This window comes from Hemitrygon akajei, chromosome 17 (genome assembly GCF_048418815.1).
Source record: "Hemitrygon akajei chromosome 17, sHemAka1.3, whole genome shotgun sequence".
NCBI lineage: Eukaryota > Metazoa > Chordata > Chondrichthyes > Myliobatiformes > Dasyatidae > Hemitrygon > Hemitrygon akajei.
In genome coordinates this window covers 765,289-788,957 of record NC_133140.1, presented here as the reverse complement: position 1 = coordinate 788,957, position 23,669 = coordinate 765,289, and the positions used below count along the sequence as shown (strand labels likewise).

At 44.1% G+C, this 23,669-nt stretch overlaps 1 protein-coding gene across 1 annotated transcript in view; it reads right to left on the bottom strand.

Moving 5' to 3' along the window:
• The window catches only part of LOC140740942 (hydrocephalus-inducing protein-like), a 421,292-nt gene that overhangs the window by 141,024 nt on the left and 256,599 nt on the right, over positions 1-23,669 (bottom strand). The window contains exon 11 of the mRNA XM_073070583.1: positions 20,258-20,376. Within this exon, the coding sequence (XP_072926684.1) occupies positions 20,258-20,376 (119 nt within the window). The remainder of the gene's footprint in view (positions 1-20,257; positions 20,377-23,669) is intronic.

Below are 23,669 nucleotides of genomic sequence, written 5' to 3'. Positions count from 1 at the left end.
TGGTAGCGTCACCTGAGAGGTATTTCGAGCTGAGAACATGTTTGAATACACAGAGGTGACCACAAGCTTCATTCGGAAGTGTACTGAAGACATTGTTCCCCAATAATCAGTCCGGGTCTATCCAAACCAGAAGCCTTGGATGAATAGTCCAGTGCATGTTGCTCTCAGCACAAGGTATAAAGGCTTCACCTCCAGAGACCAACACTTGCTAAAGAGATGCCATTATGATTTAAGTAGAGCCATCAGCATTCACAACTCTGTGACAAAGACACATGCAGCATATGCCAAGGACTGCACACCATCGCGGACTTCAAGAGGAAACTCAGCAGTACATCCAACATTGCCACCTCGTTCCTGGATGAGCTAAATGTTTTTTACGTTCAGTTCGAGGATGATAGGACTGAACCCCCAAGGAGAGCCGCTGACACCTTGGTCATCTCTGAGGCTGAGGTACATAGAACATTCCAGCGTGTCAACAGCTGCGAGGCAGCAGGTCCAGATGGTATCCCAGGGTGCATCCTCAAAGTGTATACTGAACAGATAGCTGGTGTATTTACAGACATTTTTAATCTCTCCCTCTCCCAGTGTGTACTGCCCTCCTGTTTCAAATCGTTCATCGATGTCCCTGCACCTAAGTAAACCAAAGTAGCATGCCTGAACGATTGCTGTCCTATCACGCTCACCTCAATTACAAGCAAATGCTTTGAGACGCTGGTTAAAGACTACATCTGCAGTATGTGTACCACCCTGGAAAAGGTTTCACTGCTAATGTATTGTTTTCTCTGTAGCAGCAGTGTTTGGGTTATGACTAGAAATAATGGGGGCTTTGGAATGTGCGCCATCCAATGAGGAGACTGTTGTTTCTTTCTTGTGCATCTGAGAGGAGGTATTCGCGGTCTTTTGTCGGCAACAGATGAAGAGAGAAGACGCGAGAGGAGTGAGCTGGTAGACCGCAGGACAGAGTGGACTTGAAGTGAGGGTCCAGGAGTCGATGCAGCTCGAAGGAAATCGATGGGTAACTAATGGACAGAAAACTGTGAGCTCCAATGTACACATTAGACTGTTAAATTAAAATGGACCCTTTTTCTTTTTGTTTTTTTTACAACTTCTATAGTCAAATTAAGGATTATAAAGCTCAATTATTTAATTGCATATGGTCTACTGTCTGATATCTTGTGGTACTGATTTGTAACAGGGGAACACATCACACAGCATCCACACAAACGGGATTTCACAAGTTTGGCGGGGCCGAAGACTGCCTTCCCCAGACGAACCCAGGGATTACAATTGTGGGGGTATCATTCTGGGATTGATTTTGTTGGATGCTGTGTGATTGCCCTGACCACTGAACCAGTGGGCTGTGTGTTTTAAGTTTGTGCTAGTATGGATGCTGTTGGGGTGGAGCAGTGGTGTGCATACACAGGGTTACCGGTAACTAATGTTGAGTGGGGTAGATATTCGTACTCCGGATGAATTGTTAATTCGTCTGTTCAGTACTGTTAAAGTTGTTGGGAAAGATACGATTGCAGGGCAGAGTATTGATAAAATGGCAGGCACAGATCTCATTTTTCTGCAGACCAGTGCTGACATTAAGGCAGTGGAGCTGCCCGGTACTATCGGTGCTCCAGGTGAGGTGGGGCCGTGGACCGTCCAAACTTTCAGGGAAGAGGAGAGTGTAGTGGAGTGGGCCGAGTCACAAGTCAAGTTTCCTGTAGCTGGGGGCAGACACTTCAAAGGCAGGGTTCTCTCATCTCTGAGGAGAGAGGGGAAGCAGTGGTCGGATTTGGAATCTCTAATTAGTTCCCGTCCCCCAGTGAAGAGTGAGAGTGCTGAGTTGGCATCAGCCCTTACCTTGCTGGTGAATAAGTGGCCCAGTGCACACACAGAGGATCCCCACCGGAAGCTAAGAATATTCTCTGGAATAACGCCCACCCCCGAGGGGAAAGAGGAGTATGAGACTTGGGCAGAGCAGATATCTCTGTTGCTAGATGAGTGACAGTGCTCTGATGATGTAAAACGACAGAGAATATATTTTTTCAAGATGGCGGCGCAGTGAAAGATCTGCTTTGCTGAGCTCAGCACCACAACACTGATAATTTTGCATATCCGTTTCAACTTTTTTTTAAATGCCCGTGTCCAGTTTAATGACGTGAACATTGATGATTATTTTTTTGAGCTGCTTCAACACCATGCCATCGAAAAGTACTAAAATGGCAGCCAAGATGGGCGGGGCTCGCCTGGGGTTGAGGAACTAGCTGTTGCTAGCTATGCTAACACGTTGGACCCTGCTTTTCGTCAAATATTTCAGCAAGTTACGGAGAACATATCCAAAAAGATCGACGAGAAGCTGGGTCCACTCTCTCTCTAACACTCCAGAACCACATACTGGAGCTTAAAAATCTTGATACAAGATACAAGCGTTCCACCAGCATTTTGTGTGTGTTACCTGACACTCAGGGTGTTTTCCCCTTTAAATGGTCGCAGACTGGTTTTGTTTACTTAGGCATATTTATCACAGCTACATTTGATCAATTGTTCAAAGCTAACTTTACACAGTTATTTGACAAAATCAAACAGGATCTTGAGCAATGGAGCACTCTTCCCATTTCCTGGCTTGGTCAAATATCCATGCTCAAAATGAACATTCTTCCTCGTCTGCTCTACCCAATACAAATGATTCCAGTTATTTTTACCCAACAAATACTTAAAAAAATAAGTGGCTGGTTTGTTTCTTTCATCTGGAACAACAAAAGACCCCGTGTTAAAGTGTCTAAGATACAGCTCCCCAGTAGTCTTGGGGGTCTGGATTTTCCAGACATCAAGAATATCAACTCAGTTCCCTTTTATCTTATGTTGTTGACTGGGTTCGCAGGGACCCCTCCTCAATTTGGCTAGACATTGAAGCTTCACAAGCAAAATGCCCTCTTATTAATCTGCTTTTCCTCAATAAGATGAAACTAGTTAAGGAATATTGTTGCAATCCAATAACAATTAATACTGTCAGGGCTTGGAGGGCGGTGCGACAAATTGAGAGTAAAGCAGCGAAAATATCACCCTTCACTCCAATAACTGGAAGTCCAGATTTTCAGCCTGGTATAATGGATTCTGGATTTAAACTTTGGATTTCTAAGGGTATTTTCCATCTAGGAGATTTGTTTGATGAAGGAACGATGATGTCTTTTAGTCAAATAGAACAGAAATTTAACATACCCAACAAGGATCTTCTTCATTTCTTTCAGATAAGAGATTATTACAGAAAAAAACATCCTTATTAACTGATTTCTATAGTTCTGACATAGAAAAGAGTGTGTTTTGTTCTAAGGGTGAAGTCTCCATTAGTACTTTATACAGCATCCTGAGGGAATGTTCTTGGGGAGAGGCTGAGCGGCTGGGAATGGTCTGGGAGGAAGAGCTGGGAGTAGAAATTACAGCTGAAACACGGGAAGACATCTGTGATAATACAAAGAAGATTTCAGTTTGTAATAGAACTAAAGCATTGCAATTCAAAATTCTGCATAGAGCCCATCTGACTCCAGATCGTCTCTCGAAATGTAAGACGGGGGTTTCTCCAATGTGTTCTAAGTGTAAATACTGGAACTTTCACCCACTGTTTTTGGACTTGTCCCAACCTTCAGGCATACTGTTGTGATATTTTGGATGAAATGGAAAAGATTCTGAAGATGGAGCTTGAATTGGACCCAGTGTCTTTTCTCTGAGGCTTACCCAGCAGTCATATTATTAATGCACATCAGAAAAAACATTTTAACATCCTGACTTTTTGTGTGAGGAAGAACATTTTACTTTGTTGGATATCCGATAAGGCCCCTGGACTTCTTGGTTGGTGTAAATTAATCATGGAATACATTCCTTTGGACTTTTTGACAGGTATGGTACACTCAAAAACAAGTAGTTTTCATAAAACATGGCAACCTTTTCTGCAGTATGCAGATGTAAATTTGTCTGCTATATGAATAAGGATGTTGTGGTGATGTCTAGATTTTGATGGAAGTGTTCTGATAACTGATATCTGTGAAGGGAAGAAATGTAAATGTAAATGTATCTGGCAATTGAAAGTTTTGTTATGCTGAGCAAAAGAAAAATTAAAAAACCAACAGAGAACGGTTGAAAGTTTGAGTGGGCGGGCTGCTGATGTGGTGAGAGCCAAGAAGTCCCAGAAACCCCTAGCCAACACTGCCAACTACATGGGAGCACTGGAAAGTGTTTTTGGCATGACTGGGAGATCAATGGAACTCATGGCAGGGTTTCAGAACATGTGTCAGGAGAAGGGGGAGAAGCTTTCTGCCTACATTTTTCGGCTCGAGAGGCAGCTAAATTGCTTGTGGCACAGAGGGGTCATTTAGGCGACTGAGGTGGATCAGTTAAGAATGGAACAGAGGGCAAAAGATGCTGGTCCCAGGACCTGATTGCTTGGGGGTCTCCAACTGTCTCATAAGATATGCCCCCCTCCCTCATTTGTTGAACTGATCAGAGAGGTAGGGGAGGAGGAGAATGTGTCAGAGATGTGAAAGTGCTCCATCAGCAGGGTACCGTCCTCGGTTGTAGCCCCTTGCAGTGAAGTGACCACACTTAGCCCAGGGGTAGAGTTGACAACAGAGATGTCCCGGTCGTTATCAGCAAGTGTGCCCCCCCCCCCACCCACCCCAGTTGATCGGACTGATAGAGAGGCACACCCCCTAAGGGGACAGACTACGCAGAGGGCTGTGGGTGGCCAGGGTTCCACGAGAAGGGGGGTAGCCGGTATCGTCTGCTATAACTGTGGTGAAGAGGGTCACTTCAGGCGGGAGTGTAAATGGCGGGGAAACCCTCGGAAAGTGAGCCCCCAGGTACCTAAGCAGAAAGAGACATCGGGAAACTTAGAGGAGACCCAGTGAGGGATTAGCCTGATGTCTCTGAGGGAACACGTTCCCAGCAATGTACCAAGGAACCTTTGAAAGCAAAAGATCCTATTCCTGAAGGCTTAGTGGGACCATGCTCCAGTGTATTGCTACGGATAGAAGGTATTTATGCTAGAGCTATATTCGACACCGGGTCGCAGGTCACGTTGCTGTACCGTTGGTTTTACAACCAGTATCTGACGCATTTACCACTGACGTCACTCAGTGCACTAGCGATCTGGGGTCTCAGTGCTGGCGATTATCTGTATGATAGTTATTCGTCATTTACCACTGACGTCACTCAGTGCACTAGAGATCTGGGGTCTCAGTGCTGGCGATTATCTGTATGATAGTTATTCGTCATTTACCACTGACGTCACTCAGTGCACTAGAGATCTGGGGTCTCAGTGCTGGCGATTATCTGTATGATGGTTATTCGTCATTTACCACTGACGTCACTCAGGGCACTAGAGATCTGGGGTCTCAGTGCTGGCGATTATCTGTATGATGGTTATTCGTCAGTGAAGTTGGAGTTTTCGGAGGCCGATGTGGGAGTGGCCGAGGTCCTCGATACATTAGTGCTGGTTTGTCTGGACCCCGTTGAGAAGGGCAGCATTTCAATCCTGATGGGGACCAACACCCCTCTTGTAAGGAGGCTCCTGAGGGCCTGCAAGGAGACAGCTGGGGAGAGCTTTCTGGGAACACTGTCCATGCACCCAGAGTTTTGGGCTGCTGTTGAAGAAATGAGTAGCTGTATTGGACCGGATACCGAATTTAAATGAGCGACTGTGTGGTTCACCCAGTCACAGCCAATCGTGTTATGGCCTGGGGAAGTAGCAAGAGCGACAAAGACCCCCAAATTTCCTGAAATGCGTGAGGGCGAGCGCTTCTTAGTGGACGCTCCGGAAATCCACGAGCAGGAGTTGAGAATTCCTGCTGGGGAACTAGTGTGGCCCCTACCATTGTGGGCAGCTGTATCACTGCCTGTTACACTTGGTGTTTTGTAGGAAGGGTGGGCAAATTATCTCAAAGTCATGAGGACATGACTAAATTTGGTGGGAGTAGTGTGTAACATGCTGGGAAAAGTTTCACTGCTAATGTAATGGTTTCCTGTAGCAGCAGTGTTTGGGTTATGACTAGAAATAATGGGGGCTTTGGAATGTGCGCCATCCAATGAGGAGACTGTTGTTTCTTTCTTGTGTGTCTGAGAGGAGGTATTCATGGTCTTTTGTCGGTGAGAGATGAAGAGAGAAGACGCAAGAGGAGTGAGCTGGTAGACCACAGGATGGAGTGGACTTAAAGTGAGGGTCCAGGAGTGGACAACACTCCAAGGAAATCAATGGGGAACTGACAGACAAGAAACCGTGAGCTCCAACATGCACTTTAGACAGGACCCTTTTTCTTTTTGTTTTCTTTACTACCCCTATTGTCAAATTAAGAATTATAAAGCTAAATCATTTAATTGCATATGGTGTACTGTCTGATATTTCGTGGTACTGACTTGTAATGGGAATACGTCACACAGCGTCCACACAAGATTTCACAAGCTTGGTGGGGCCGGACACTGTCTTCCATAGACTAACGCCACCGGCTGAACCTGAGGGTTAGATATGCTACCACCCATGCTAGACTCCCTACAATTTGCCTACCAACAGAACCGGTCTACCGATGACTGTCCTCTCTCACCTGGAGAAGAGGGATGCATACGTTCAAATGCTGTTCCTGGACTACAGTTCAGCATTCAACACCATAATTCCCTCCAGACTTGACAGGAAGCTCAGAGACCTCGGCCTGCACCCCCCTTGTGCAGCTGGATCCTAGACTTCCTATCGGATCACTGACAGGTGGTAAGGATGGGCTCCCTCACCTCTGTCCCTCTGACCCTGAACATAGGTGCTGCCAGGGTTGTGTTCTGAGTCCCCTCTACTCCCTTTACACCCACCACTGTACTGCCACACACAGCTCCTACCTGATGATCAAATTCACAGGTGACACGACTTTAATCGGCCTTATTTCTAGTAGTAATGAGACAGCCTACAGACAAGAGGTTGACACCCTGACAGAGTGGTGCCAGGATAACAACCTCTCCCTCAATGTCCAAAAAACAAAAGAGCTGATTGTAGATTACAGGTGTTACATACCCCGTGGGTATCTTGTGACTGTCTTATGACCATGATGTAATTGAGTATCTTGTGAGCATGATGTAATGGTCTTGTGATGTGATTTCCCGCCAGTGTGAGGTCACGGGTATAAAATGGGGAAAGCCTGCTGTGACGCGTGAGTTTTTGTGTTGATTTGTCGTTTAATTGGTCAGTTACTCCGTTATGGTGCGTATTTGTCTGATGATGCAGTTTCGTTTTAAAGTGGAGTTTTACTTCACTTCAAGGTACAGAATCGTTGTGCCGGCAGTTTCGCCAATTGCTGCCAGTTTTGTTTGACGTATCTTTGATTTAATTTTAAAGTCTAAGTATTGGAGAGAGAAGACTTTACCCAAGTACGGGAACCTGAAGGATCGAGTAAAGTTTGGCGGTTTAATACAGGATCGACTATATTGAATTTTTGTTCAGAAAATAGTGACCTGCATCTGAGATAACCCCTGCCTGTAAGATCAGAAAGGGTTGTGTAGTGTTATTCGCCAAGAAAAAGGTCAGTTCCTTTAAGCTGTTTCTATATCCTTCATCGTGAATCCTTCCGACAAGGCATATTTCGGCTGGGATCAGCAGTACCGTCACATCATCGAGGAATTTATTACTTCAGGAAAGTCTCTCTTAATTGACTGTATAAATCACTTGGACTTTTGTATTTACCACTTTAGGACTGTGATCACATTTACCACTTTAATAACTGTTCCAGAGTTGCCATATAGCAGTTAACTTCCAGTTAAGTTAGTTGTTTGTTTATTTTTCATTTTTGTTGAGCAGAGGTTAATAAATGTTTATTTGTTTATAACCATATATAACAATTACAACACAGAAACAGACCATCTCAGCCCTTCTAGTCTGTGCTGAACACTTATTCTCACCTAGTCCCACTGACCTGCACTCAGCCCATAACCCTCCATTCCTTTCCTGTCCATATATCTATCCAATTTTACTTTAAATGACAATATCAAGCCTGCCTCTACCACTTCTACTGGAAGCTTGTTCTACACAGCTACCACTCTCTGAGTAAAGAAGTTCCCCCTCATGTTACCCCTAAACTTTTGCCCCCTAACTCCCAACTCATGTCCTCTTGTTCAAAAGCCTATCCACGTCAACTCTATCTACCCCCTCATAATTTTAAATGCCTCTATCAAGTCCCCCCTCAACCTTCAACGCTCCAAAGAATAAAGACCTAACTTGTTCAACCTTTCTCTGTAACTTAGGTGCTGAAACCCAGGTAACATTCTAGTAAATCTCCTCTGTACTCCCTCTATTTTGTTGACAGCTTTCCTATAATTCCGTGACCAGAACTGTACACAATACTCCAAATTCAGCCTTACCAATGCCTTGTACAATTTTAACATTACATCCCAACTCCTATACTCAATGCTCTGATTTATAAAGGCCAGCATACCAAAAGCTTTCTTCACCACCCTATCCACATGAGATTCCACCTTTAGGGAACTATGCACCATTATTCCTAGATCACTCTGTTCTACTGCATTCTTCAATGCCCTACCATTTACTATTTATGTCCTATTTTGATTAGTCCTACCAAAATGTAGCGCCTCACACTTATCAGCATAAAACTCCATCTGCCATCATTCAGCCCACTCTTCTAACTGGCCTAAATCTCTCTGCAAACTTTGAAAACCTACTTCATTATCCACAACGCCACCTACCTTAGTATCATCTGCATACTTCCTAATCCAATTTACCACCCCATCATCCAGATCATTAATGTATATGACAAACAACATTGGACCCAATACAGATCCCTGAGGCACACCACTAGTTACCGGCCTCCAACCTGACAAACAGTTATCCACCACTACTCTCTGGCATCTCCCATCTAGCCACTGTTGAATCCATTTTAAACCACCCATATTAATACCTAATGATTGAACCTTCCCAACTAACTTCCCTCAAGGTCCTAGGGAATATCCTGTCAGGACCAGCAGACTTATCCACTTTTATATTCCTTAAAAGCGCCAGTACTTCCTCCTCTTTAATTGTCATAGTTTCCATAACTTTCCTACTTCTTTCCCTTACCTTACACTATTCAATACCCTTCTCCTCAGTGAATACCAAAGAAAAGAAATTGTTCAAAATCTCCCCCATCTCTTTCGGCTCCACACATAGCTGTCCACTCTGTTTCTCTAAGGGACCAATTTTATCCCTCACTATCCTTTTGCTATTAATATAACTGTAGAAACCCTTTAGATTTATTTTCACCTTACTTGCCAAAGCAACCTCGTATCTTCTTTTAGCTTTTCTAATTTCTTTCTTAAGATTCTTTTTACATTCTTTATATTCCTCGAGCACCTCATTTACCCTAACTCAATTCTATATTCATTGTTGCTGGACACGTAACACAGGAGGAATGGAGACGGGCTCGACCCGATCAACATCAATGGGTCTGCAGCTGTGAGGGTGAGTAGTTTCTAGTTTCTCAGTGTACACACCACCAATGATCTCACCTGGACTGTACACACCGGCTTTGTGGCAAAAGAAGCACAGCAGCGTCTCTTCCACCTCAGCCGACTGAAGAAGCTCAGCAAGGGTCCCCAAATCCTCAAGACTTTCTACAGGGTCACCGTTGAGAGCATCCTGACTGGCTGTATCACCGTCTGGTATGGGAACTGCACCAACCTTGATCGCTGGGCACAGCAGAGAGTGGTACAGACAGCCCAGTGCATCTGTGGATGTGAACTTCCCTCCATTGAGGTCATTTACAGCAGCAGGTGCAGAAAGAAAGCCTGGGAGATCATCGGGGACACCAGTCACCCCAAACATAAACTGTTCCAGCTGCTTCTGTCTGGAAAACGTTACTGCAGCATTAAAACCAGGAGCAGCAGGTTATGGGACAGCTTCTTTCTATAAACTATTAGGCTTTTAAATTCCTATGTCTGTATATCGTGACAGAGTCATAACGCAAAGATTTTTACTCCCTCATGTTGTGGGATGGATGTAGGATAAATTTAAATAAATACAATGTTGCCATTTATTTCACGGGGAGTAAAATATAAAAACAAATAGATAATGCTGATCCTTTATAAGACACTGGTCAGGCTGCAGTTGGAGTACTGTCAACAGTTTTGGCCCCATATCTCAGAAAGGATGTGTTGTCTTTGGAGAGAGTCTAGACTCTAGAGCTTCACGTGGATGATTCCACGAATAAAGGGGTTAACATACGAGGAGCATTTGGCAGCTTTGGGCCTGTACTCACTGGAATTTAGTAGAATGTGGGGGTGGGGGGATCTCATTGAAACCTACTGAATGTTGGAAAGACTAGATAAGGTGGATATGGAGAGGATGTTTCCGATGGTGGGGAATCCAGAACTAGAGGGCACAGCCTCAAAATTGAGGGGCGACCTTGTAATGTCAAGGAGAAAGTATGTACTGCACAGTAAGCAGCCACATAAACTCTATATCCCACCTCCATAGGCCCACTTCGTGCCTTCCATCCCTCTCTGGTACTGCTCTACCAGCTCCTGGTGTTTGGCTTTCTTACACTCAAACACCTCTTCATTCCATTATTCCCAAGAACTGTCAGTTCTGCCATGACCACCTACCTCAAGTTTTCAGACAGAAAGACCATTTTAGGGTTCAGTGATGATTATGTGATGAAGTCAGAGAACTTTAGTTGCTTGCCAAAATTGGCTTTCAGTTACTAGTCAACTGGCTCTCTATCAACCTGTTCTTGCTTGTCACTCAGACTATTCCTGGGTGTCACTGGCTGAGCCAGAGTTTATGATACTGTGATACATCTGAGGATGTGCTAGTGATGTAACCTTGGGTCATTATGTGCATCAGGGCTTTCAACATCAGACACTCTTGCCCAGGCACCCAGCCTTCCGTGGAAGAGAGCACAATGATCCAAATATCTGACGCCCTCTGTCCCACACGAACTCCCTAGCCAAATATTACACTGAATAATCTTCCTATTTCTCTAGCACGTGGCTCAGGTAGCAATCTGAAGTTTATAACACCGGAGGTCCTCTCCTTTAACTTAGCACCTAACTAGCTGAAGTCACTTTGCAGAACTTCATGCATCTTCCTCCTTTTGTCACTGGTACCTACATGGACCACGACCTCTGGTTGCTCAATATCCCACTTAAGAATGCTGAGGACTTGATCCAAGATGTCCACGCAGGAGGATGCATACCATCTGGGAATCGTGTTCTTGTCCACAGAACCTCCTTTCTTTTGCCCTAACTATAGAAAGGAGTTACAGGCAAGTGGTCACACCGGGGCCACGGGAGACAGACAGGTGGGTCACAATCAGGAGCGGGAAGGGGAAGAGTCAGGTACGAGAGAGTACCCCCCTGTGGCTGTACCCCTTGACAATAAGTACTCCTGTTTGAGTACTGTTGGGGGGGGGGACAGCCTACCTGGGGGAAGTGACAGTGGCCGTGCCTCTGGCACAGAGTCTGACCCTGTGGCTCAGAAGGGTAGGGAAAGGAAGAGAAAGGCAGTAGTGATAGGGGACTCTATAGTCAGGGGTCAGACAGGCAATTCTGTGGATGCAGAAAAGAACCTCGGATGGCAGTTTGCCTCCCAGGCGCCAGAGTCCGGGATGTTTCAGATTACGTCCAAGACACCCTGCAGTGGAAGGGAGAACAGCCAGAGGTCGTGGTACATATTGATACCAATGACATAGGTAGGAAAAGGGAAGAGGGCCTGAAAACAGACTATAGGGAGTTAGGAAGTTGAGAAGCAGGACCGCCAAGGTAGTAATCTCGGGATTACTGCCTGTGCCACGTGACAGTGAGAATAGGAATAGGATGAGGTGGAGGATAAATGTGTGGCTGAGGGATCAGAGCAGGGGGCAGGGATTCCGATTTCTGTATCATTGGGACCTCTTTTGGGGCAGGTGTGACCTGTACAAAAAGGACGGGTTGCACTTGAATCCCAGGCGGACCAATATCCTGGCGGCGAGGTTTGCTAAGTCTACTGGGGAGAGTTTAAGCTAGAATTGTTGAGGGGTGGGAACCGAACTGAAGAGACTGGGGAAGAGGCGGTTGTCTCACAAATAGAGAAAGTCTGGAGACAGTGCGAGAGGGAGGATAGGCAGGTGATAGAGAAGGGACGAGCTCAGACCGACGGTTTGAGATGTGTCTATTTTAATGCAAGGAGGATTGTGAACAAAGAGAATGAGCTTAGAGCGTGGATCAGTACTTGGAGCTGTGATGTGGTGGTCATTACAGAGACTTGGATGGCTCAGGGACAGGAATGGTTACTTCAAGTGCTGGGTTTTAGATTTTTCAGAAAGAACAGGGAGGGAGACATGATTTGAGAGTTAGGGGGCAAAAGTTTAAGGGAAACACGAGGGGGTATTTCTTTACTCAGAGAGTGATAGCTGTGTGGAATGAGCTTCCTGTAGAAGTAGTAGAGGCCAGATCAGTTGTGTCATTTAAGGTAAAATTGGATAGGTATATGGATAGGAAAGGAGTGGAGGGTTATGGGCTGAGTGCGGGTAGGTGGGACTAGGTGAGATTAAGAGTTCGGCACGGACTAGGAGGGCCGGAATGGCCTGTTTCCGTGCTGTGATTGTTATATGGTTATATGGTTATATGGAGGTAAAAGAAGTGGGGTCGTGGCACTGTTGATCAGAGATAGTGTCACAGCTGCAGAAAAGGTGGATGCCTATGGGGTCTTTGTGGGTGGAGGTTAGGAACAGGAAGGGGTCAATAATTTTACTGGGTGTTTTTTATAGGCCACCCAATAGTAACAGGGATATCAAGGAGCAGATAGGGAAACAGATCCTGGAAAGGTGTAATAATAACCGAGTATCGAAATATCGATTGGCATCTCCCTAGAGCGAAGGGTTTAGATGGGGTGGAGTTTGCTAGGTGTGTTCAGGAAGGTTTTTTGACACAGTATGTAGATAAGCCTACAAGAGGAGAGACTGTACTTGATTTGGTTTTGGGAAATGATCCTGGTCAGGGGTCAGAACTCTTAGTGGAAGAGCAGTTTGGAGACAGTGATCATAATTCTATCTCCTTTAAAATAGTATTGGAGAGAGATAGGAACAGACAAGTTAGAAAAAGCATTTACCGGTAATTGGAGTAAGGGGAATTATGAGGCTATCAGGCAGGAAATTGGAAGCTTAAATTGGGAGCAGATGTTCTCAGGGAAAAGTACAGAAGAAATGTGGCAAATGTTCTGGGGATATTTGTGTGGAGTTCTGCATAGGTAAGATCCAATGAGACAGGGAAGTTATGGTAGGGTATAGGAACCATGGTGTACAAAGGCTGTAATAAATCTAGTCAAGAAGAAAAGCTTATAAAAGGTTCAGAGAGCTAGGTAACATTAGAGATCTAGAAGATTATAAGGCTAACAAGGAAGGAGCTTAAAAAGGAAATTAGGAGAACTAGAAGGGGCCATGAGAAGGCCTTGGCGGACAGGATTAAAGAAAACTCCAAGGCATTCTACAAGTATGTGAAGAGCAAGAGCATAGGACGTAAAAGAATAGGACCTATCAAGTATGACAACGGGAAAGTGTGTATGGAACTGGAGGAAATAGCAGAGGTACTTAATGAATACCTTACTTTAGTATTTACTATAGAAAAGGATCTTGGTGATTGTAGTGATGACTTGCAGTGGACTGAAAAGCTTGAGCATGTAGATATTAAGAAAGAGGATGTGCTGGAGCTTTTGGAAAGCATCGAGGTGGATAAGTCGCCGGGAGAAAAGCTAAGTCTCACCAGTACCTATTAACATCTCAACATTGCTCCTTACTTTTCTAGTCCTCTTGAAATGGATACTAACACTGCATTTGATTTCCTCAACACAGACTCAACCTGTAAAGAAACTTCTCTCTAGTATTGATAATTTCACAGCTCTGATACCTGAAACTTCCACCATACTGCTCGTGACTTCCACAGTGAAGAGTGATGCAAAATACTTATTCAGTTTGTCCCCCATTACTAGCTCTCCAGCATCATTTTCCAGTGGTCTGATATCCATTCTCACCTCCCTTACATTTTATGTATCTGAAGAAACTTTTGGTATCCTTTTTAATATTATTGACTAGCTTATTTTCATATTCTATCTTTACCTTCTTAATGACTTTTTAATTGCCTTCTGTTGGTTTTTAAAAGCTTCCCAATCTTCTGACTCCCCACTAATTTTTGCTTTATTATATGCCCTCTCTTTGGCTTTGATTTCTCTTGTTAGCCACAGTTGTGTCATCTTTCCTTTAGAATACTTCTTCCTCTTTGGGATGTATATATCCTGTGTCTTCCAAATTGCTTCCAGAAATTCCAGCCATTGCTGCTCTGCCGTTATCCCTGGCAGTGTTCTTTTCCAATCAATTCTGGCCAGCTCCTCTCTCATGCCTCTTTACTCCACTGTAATACTGATATATCTGACTCCTCAAATTTCACTTCCCCTTAGGGTTCTTTTACCTTAAGCTCTCTAATCAATACCGGTTCATCGCATAACACCTAATCCAGACTAACTGATCCCCTGGTGGGCTCAACCACAAAGTGCTCTAAAAAGCCATCTCATAGGTACTCCAGAAATTCCCCCTTCTGTCATCCAGCACCAATCATATTGAAGTCCCCATAACTCTTGCAACATTGCGCTTTTGGCATGCATTTTCTATCTCATGTAATTTGCAGACAACATCCTTACTACTGTTTGGGGGTCTGTATATAACTCCCATCAGAGTATTTTTACCCTTTCAATTCCTTAGCTCTGTCCACAATGATTCAACACCTTCTGACCCTATGTCATTTCTTTCTAATGATTTGATTTCAATTTTACCAACAGAACAATGCTGCCCCTTCTGTCTTCCTGCCTGTCCTTTCGATACAACGTGTATCCTTGGATATTAAGTTCCCAGCTATAATCTTTCAGCCAGGATTCAGTGATGCCTACAACATCATACATGCCAATCTGCAACTGCGCTGAAAGTTCATCCTTATACTATGCGCATTCAGATACAACTCCTGCCATCCTGTATTTACCATTTTCAATTTTGTCATTCTTTTACATCGGAACTCATCCTGTTGACTGCAGTTTTGCCCTATAAACAGCTCGTCCTCACTACACTTTGCCACTGTTTGTAAACCAGCTACTCCATCTTCAGCACTATTATCCACCTTCCTTAAAATACTTCTTGCATTGAAATATAGACAGCTCAGGACACTAGTCACACCATGCTCAATCTTTTGATTCCTAACTTTGTCTGAGGTCTTACCAACATCTGCCTCCACAAACTTTTCTGGCACTTTGGTTCTCATCCCCTTTAGTCCCTTCCAGTTCAGGTGCACATTGTCCCTTCTGTTCAGGACACACCATCCCTGCACGAGAGCCCAATAATCCAAAAATTTTAAGACCTCCCTCCTACACCGACACTTCTTACCCACGTATTAAAGTGTATAATCTTCCTAGTTCTAGCCTCATTAGCATGCGGTTCAGGTAGCAATCTTGAGATCACAACCCTGGAGGTCCTGCCCTTTACCTTAGCACCTAACTCCCTGAACTCCCTTTGCAGAACCTCAGCACTCATCCTACCCATGTCATTGGTATCCATATGGACCACCCTTCTAGCTGTTCACCCTCCCACTTAAGAATGATGAAGACTGGATCCAAGATATCGCAGACCCTGGCACCTGGGAGGCAATATACCAACTGGGGAATCTCGTTTTTGCCCACAAAACACCCTGTCCATTCCCCTAACTAACGAATCCCCTATCACCACAGCACGCCGCTTCTACTCACTGCCCTTCTGAATCACAAAGCCAGACTCGGTGCCAAAGACCCGACCACTGGGGCTTTCCTCTGTTAGGTCAACCCTCCACCCCTCCCAACAGTATCCAAAGTGATATACTTGTTGAAGGGGATATTCTGCACTGGCTCCTTAACCTATTTTCCCCTTCTCGACTGTCACCCAGTCTCCTGTGTCCTGCAGCTTGGGTGTAACTATCTCTCTAAATGTCCTATCTATCACCCCCTCAGCCTCCCAGACAATCCGAAGTTCATCCAGTTCCTGATCCAACTGGTTAACACAGTTTGTTAGAAGCTGCAGCTGAATTCACTTCTCACAGTTGTAATGGTCAAGGATACTGGAGATTTCCCTTCCTTCCCCTATCCCACAAGAGGAGCATTTCACTCTCCTGCCTGGCATCTCTACTGTCCTAGCTGAGCAGATATAAAGAAGAGAAGGAAGAAACTTGAGCTTTTCTTTCCTTTGCTTTCTCTCAATGAAGCCTGTGCTTGCAGAAGCTAATGCCTCAAGATCACCACTCTGACTATGCCCATTCTGACGACGGCCACTGCACTTGCCCTTGCCTTCCTTTTATTTGCTCTTACTAATCTATCCCAGATGCAGATTCATCACTGGTCAAAGCTCCGTCACTCTTTCATGACCTGCTGCGGACAGTGGACCTGATTGAAGTCCCCTGCTCTCCAAACTTCCGATGTCTGGTTAAGGCATTGATTAGACTGCACTTGGAGTATTGTGAGCAGTTTTGGGCCCCTTATCTAGCAAAAGACTGGAGAAGATTCAGAGGAGATTCACAAGAAAGATTCTGGGAATGTAATGGTTAACATATGAGGAACATTTGATGTTTCTGGGCTTGTACTCACTGGAGCTTACAAGAATGAGGGGAGATTTCATTGTACTCTATCAAATACTGAAAGGCCTGGATAGAGTGAATGTGGAGAGGATGTTTCCTATAGTCTAGGACCAGAAGGCACAGCCTCAGAATAGAGGATCATCTATTTAGTACAGAAATAAGGAGGAATTTCATTAGCCAGCGGGTAGTGAATCTGTGGAATTCATTGCCACAGGTGGTTGTGGAGGCCGAGTCATTGAGTATATTCAAAGTGGAGGTTGATAATTTCAAAGGTTATGGTGTGAAGACAGGGGAATGAAGTTGAGAAGGATAATAAATCAGCCATGTTGGAATGGTGGAACAGAACTGATGGACTGAATAGCCTGATTCTGCTCCTCTGTCTTATCGTCTTATGATCCTTAACAGCCTTTGTTTGTGCGCCACAGTTCCTAAGGAGACATTGGATTGTGCAGAGGGAGAGCAAGTTTAAAAGACATGACTAGGTTCAATGGGCATATTTTTGCATGCCATAATTTCTGAGGAAACATCGCATTTTGTAGAGGAAGAGAGAGTTTAAAAGAAGCGAGAGGCGGCAGGCAACACATTTTGTACACCCTGGTTCCCAAGGGGACATTGGATTGTGTAGGAGAGAGTGTCTAAAAAAAGCGAACAGGGGAAGGTGGCACATTTTATGATACACAGTTTCCAAGGAAACATGATTGTGCATAATTAGCACTTGGCAAGCTCTATTAAAAGGAAGTCAGGTTTAAGCCGAGTGGCCATTGTGTGAGTGGGCTATTGTTAGAATAGGGATTTGAGGCTTTACCTCATCAAGGCTTCAGTGAGGAGAGGCATTGGGCAAAGGTGGATTTTTTGTTGTTGTTGTTGTTATTTATTCTTTCTTTCTTATTGCACACTTTGTAACAGTGGGGATGCCAGGAAGAATAGTGAAATGTTCCTCTTATGAGATGCGGGAATGCAAGGAAACCTCCAGTGTTCCCGATGCCTTCACCTGCAAGAAGTGCACCCAGCTGCAGTTTCTAACAGACCGTGTTAATGAGTTGAAGCTGGAACTGGGGGAGCTCCAGATCACTTGGAAGGCTGAGGGTTGATAGGATATGGAAGTAGTTATCTGCAAGATGCAGGATACAGGTAACTGGGTGACCATCAGGAATAAGAAGGAGGATAGGCAGCCAGTGCAGAGTAGCCAGTCAAACAGAGAGCACAGGTTGACTCTGTGGTTAAGGAGGCATATGGTGTATTGGCCTTCATCAATCGTGGAATTGAATTTAGGAGCCAAGAGGTAATATTGCAGCTGTATAGGACCCTGGTCAGACCATACTTGGAGTACTGTGCTCAGTTCTGGTCGCCTCACTACAGGAAGGATGTGGAAACCATAGAAAGGGTGCAGTGGAGATTTACAAGGATGTTGCCTGGATTGGGGAGTATGCCTTATGAAAACAGGTTGAGTGAACTTGGCCTTTTCTCCTTGGAGCAATGGAGGATGAGAGGTGATCTGATAGAGGTGTACAAGATGATGAGAGGCATTGATCATGTGGATAGTCAGAGGCTTTTTCCCAGGGCTGAAGTGATTGCCACAAGAGGACACAGGTTTAAGGTGCTGGGGAGTAGGTACAGAGGAGATGTCAGGGGCTGCCAGCAACGGTGGTGGAGGTGAATACAATAGGGTCTTTTAAGAGGCTTTTAGATAGTTACATGAAGCTTAGAAAAATAGAGGGCTATGGGTAAGAATAGTAATTTCTAAGGTAGGGACATGTTCGGCACAACTTTGTGGGCTGAGGGACCTGTATTGTGCTGTAGGTTTTCTATGTTTCCAATTGAAGAATCCCCTGTCACCAAAGCTCACCTTTTCTCCCACCTTCCCTTCTGAGCCACAGCATCAGACTCAATGCCAGAGACCTGACCACTGTGGCTTTCCTCTGCTAGATCACCCTCTCCTCCAACAGTATCCTGTTGTTGAGGGGGGTGGCCACAGGGTACTCTACACTGGCTGTTTAACCCCCTTCCTCTTCCTGACTGTCACCCAATTTCCTATGTCCTGCACCTTGGTGTAACTACCTCTCTATATGCCCTATTTATCACCCCTCAGTTGAATGATCTGGAGTTCATCCAGTTCCAGCTCCATCTCCTTAATGTGGAGTGTTAGAAGCTGCACCTTGATGCACTTGTCGCAAGTGAAGTTGTTAGGGACACTGGAGGTCTGCCTTCCTGCATTCAACTAACCCGCCTGCCATCTCTACTGCTTTAACTGTGCCAGAAAGAACAACAGTCTACAAATCAGTGGTTTGAATTAATTGAGGACAGTGGAAGCAGACAGACCAATTGTCTTTGTCCTTGGTGATGGAGGCTAACATTTTGTGAAGACCCTCTGTTCTGCATTTTGTGAGCTTGAATTGTTTGGTTTGATCGGTGTTTTAAAAAGACATAATAATGCTTCAGGTAATCTGCTGGACTAGAGATCATTTCCAAATAAGAAATTATTTGTGGGATGTTCTTTGGTTGGATATAACATGCAGATTTTTGACTGTTTGGAGTCAGTATCTGTTCTGCATGAATCAAGCTTGTTGCTGATTGAGAAAAGACAGAGCCATAAATGATCAACTGTCACTTGCTGTGAAATAGATGCTGACTTAGAGCAGAGCCAATAACCAAGGTGACCAGTGACACTGGAATGCAATATCTGAAATGATAAGGAATGGATATAAAGGTAACCATCGCAGATACAAGAGTGAGTGAATTGGGACTATGAGGAACGTCTGGCCAGCATAGACTCCTTCGCCTGGGTAATACCTTTGCTATTTGTTGACTGTTCAGGAGAGTCAGGGATACTTAGCGGATGTGCACTCAAGGTAATTAGTGGATGAATTCATGTACTCGTCGGTAAATACAGATATCTGTGCCCCTCTGATCATTATTACAAGAGGTAATTCTTACAACAAAAAAAGCAAACAATAATAGAAACTGGGAAAAAAAATCAATCTACAGGTTTTTTTTGCCTTCTCTCACTAAAGCACCATTCTGTTCCAGCAATATTATTCATCCCAAACCTTAAGAACACTTGTTAATAAAAGTGTGCAATGCATTTCCATTTTCCACAGTTGTATTGTATCTAATCTATCCTGTCCAAACTTATTCTGCATTAGCACTTTAAAACTACTAGTCGGACATGTTTGAAATCGAGCTCTGGCAGATGAAATGACAGTCTCTGCCCCCCCCCCCCCCCCCCACCCCCATTCCACTTATTTTATTTTTGAAACTATACATCACTAAACTAAGCAGGTTTTCAGTTCAATTTATCACTTAAGTGTGCAAATTATTTCCGGTTTCTGCAGACAGACAACAGATGGACAGGGCAATGAGTTTTTACAGACCTTTCAATTGCAGAACCAGGGGGTAGATATAGAATTAAAATGAATCTGCCATGGTATAATAGACAAATGGACAAGTAAACGAAAAACAGATCAGCTTGGGACATAACACTTGGTACTCTAATCAGCTAATACATTATTGTTCGGTCCATGAAACTCCATAACTGAGTTTTTCATTTAACCAGATTAAGTATCCTAATGATTTCAGAACAAAACATTCAAGTCGATTTTGTAGCTTGACAGAATGTAATTATACAATTTACCTCATACATGTGCTTGGAGTTTATAATGATAAATCCCATGTCAATCTGGTCAAAATTCAGAAGCAACTTGGGGCCCATGCCTTCAGCCTTGATACGGAGAGGTAAGCGAGTCTCCCGACCTGGAGAACCAAAACATCAATCTGCATCAACTTTAAATTTTAGCAGGTATTACCTAACAGAAAATGCTTAAGCAATTTGTGACAACTTGTGTTCATCAATCTCACTGAACTGTGATAGCTCACACTGAACCACCTGATGTCTGCATGGAAAGAAACCTCCTTAAAGAACATTGTCACCCCTGCCTGACAAAGGTCCACAGAATCCTCCCAGAACCCCACCTAAAATCCCACAGCCTGGATTGACATACACTCTAAATCCAATAGACCACCTGATGCTCCCACTTTCAATGGTGCAGATACTTAACTAACTACAGAGAGCACCAACTGCAATCTGGTAATTAGACTGAGCCTGCTAAATTATAATGGATGCATGAAAAACAGACTGGCTTGGGACATAATATTTGGTCTTCCAATTTGACTGACAGATATTATTCTGAAGTCCCGGGCTTTAACCTGTCAGGAACTCTGTAGTGCCGTGTGGAGTTTGCACATTCTTCCTGTAATGCATTTCCCCTGAATGCTCCAGATTTCTCCCACATTCCCAAACCAATGCAAATTGCTCCTACAGGTGCAATATGGGGTGGGGGAAGTGTTAAGAAGGTTAGGGTAGGATTAGTCTCAATAGTCAGTGGCCCAAAGGACCTTTTCCCACACTGTAGCTATGGTTTTATGAAAAGCTGGAAGCCTCCAAATGCTTTTGGGTCAGCTGGGATGAGGAACAGCCAAATTGTCACTGTGGTCACCCAAGTCAGACATTTGTCTACATAGTGCCTCAAACCTGACAAATCACTCACACTGCCTCACCTGAAATCACTGGAAAAAGTTGCTAACTCTGACACTGATGTAACAGACAGTTTAACAGGAGTGGGAAAAAAAGCTTCCTTCCACCAGTCTGGCATGAATTGAACTCCCTAAAGCATTAAATATTCATCTTATCGGTGTGAGAATTTAACCCATTGCTACACTATGAGCAATTCTGCAGCTGATCAAAAATGCTGCTATTTAAGTTATTAATTGATAGCAATTTCACATGTGACTGGGTACTATAGTGAGCCACTAATAATCATGAACCATACATCGCCAGAAGAAATGTTGCATAGCTGAAATGCATGTAGGTAATTTCACAGTGATTATGATAAAATGCATGATGGCTGCATCATCATGAATAAGTGTAGGTTAACCTCCCCAGCAGGGTCTACTGTTTCTAATTGGCAACAATACAATTTCTAATCCATTAGCTTTTGAAAATACAAGTGACATATTTAATAATATTAATGCTTCTTCCAAAGCTGTATTTGAATAGTATTGTTCCAGTTTTCTGCTGTACTTTGAACTATGAATGCAGTTATTTTCCCCTTTGAAAGTGAGAAAACCTCAACTGTGCCATTGATATAAATCAGAATCACAAAAGTCATCAACTCTGCTCCCTGATTTGGTGTTGATGCACCATCAATAACTCTCGGAGACGTGAGGCAAGAGACAGGCCTTATGTAGTTCACCACAGGTGTGGATAAATGAATCGAGCTATACTGGACAATAACTGGAAAATAAACACAAGGAAACTATTGTAAGGGGTTCTTCTTTGTGAGGGAGCTTTTTTTTCTTTTTTGTTACTGCGTATGTTAATCAAAATGGCTTCTTTGTTTTGTTAAAAGTAGGAATGCTTCTTTGTTATGATAAGTGCTTTCTCTCGCAGTTTGTTTGGGTTAAAATTACTGATAACGAGAATTGTATTCATTTGTTAACCAATTGGGATTAATGTTATTCTCTCTTCTGGGTCTGTAAACTATTGTTGGCGGCTTTTGGGGAGTCAGCGCGAGGGGGAGAGAGAGAGAGAGGACGCGATGCTGTAAGCTGGGCGACGGAACGGAACCCGAGTGGGGGTCTGAGGCCAGGATTGTCGGCGAGGAGAGGAGACGAAAACAGACATGCTGGGGGTGCTTGATTGATCACTTCGGGTGGTCCTGAGCTGCGAGTCGAGGAGTTCGGAGGGGATCGAATGGTGGCCAGAAGACTCTGTTGATTGAGCTCCAACGGTTGTGCACAAAGTGGTTTGGACTTTGATAAGTGTTGGCGCCTTTTCTTTATTTTCTTTTCCTTCATATATACTGTATCGTTATAGATATTACTAGAACTAAGTGATTAATAAAGTGTAATCATTTAATCGCATATGGTGTACTGTCTGTTATTTGGCGGGGTGGGGACATCACACGGCATCCACACAAGCTGATTACCCAGTTTGGCGGGGCCGAAGGCTGCTTCCCCTAGACGAGAGCGAGTTGAGCGAGCCTGAGGCACAGCCAGGGGGCTACACTTTTATAACAATTATCTTGTACTCCTTTACACCTGTGTACACGAAATGACATTAAACAATCTTGAAACTCTTGAATCTAATCAGAGAGAATAAATATGGAATTATGATATGTATTTATATTCTGATTCAATATTGGACTCACGTGAATAATCAACCCTCAGAATTAATATTTCAGGACTGAAGTCTATTATACATGCAAGTGGTGGACATTCCTAATGGCTATAATACTATGAACAATCCCAGATCCTGGCCTTGCTGTCAGCGACAAACACAAACCAGGACATTTCCCAGGAAAAGAAAAAAAAGTAAACACAAATAGCTCCCCGCTACAACTCACAGTAATAAGATAAAACTAATAGAAGGTTAAAACGAAGAGACTGAAAGGAGGCTGGGGATACTCAACGTGAGTGAGAAAGGTTTCCATCAGTCAAAGTTGACCATGTATGTTGCGTCCTAGCAGTCTAGATATGCAAGCCTGGGCAGGGCGCTATGCTTGACCATATACATAGATCATAGAAATCTACAGCACATTACAGGCCCTTCAGCCTACAATGTTGTGCCAACCATGTAACCTACTCTAGAAACTGCTTAGAATTTCCCTAGTGCATAGCCCTCTATTTTTCTAAGCTCCAAGTACCTATGTAACAGGCTCTTAAAAGACCCTATTGTATCCTCTTCCACCACCACCACCAGCCATGCATGCCACACACCCACCAGCTCTGTGTGAAAAACTTACCCCCGACATCCCCATGGTACCTAATTCCAAGCACCTTAAAACTACGCCCCCCCCCCCACCCCGTGCTAGCCATTTCAGCCCTGGGAAAAAGCCTCTGGCTATCCACACAATCAATACCTCTCATAATCTTACACATCTCTATCAGGTCACCTCTCATCCTCCATCACTCCGAGGAATAAACAATACCCCTCATCATCTTACACATCTCTATCAGGTCACCTTTCATCCTCTGTCACTCCGAGG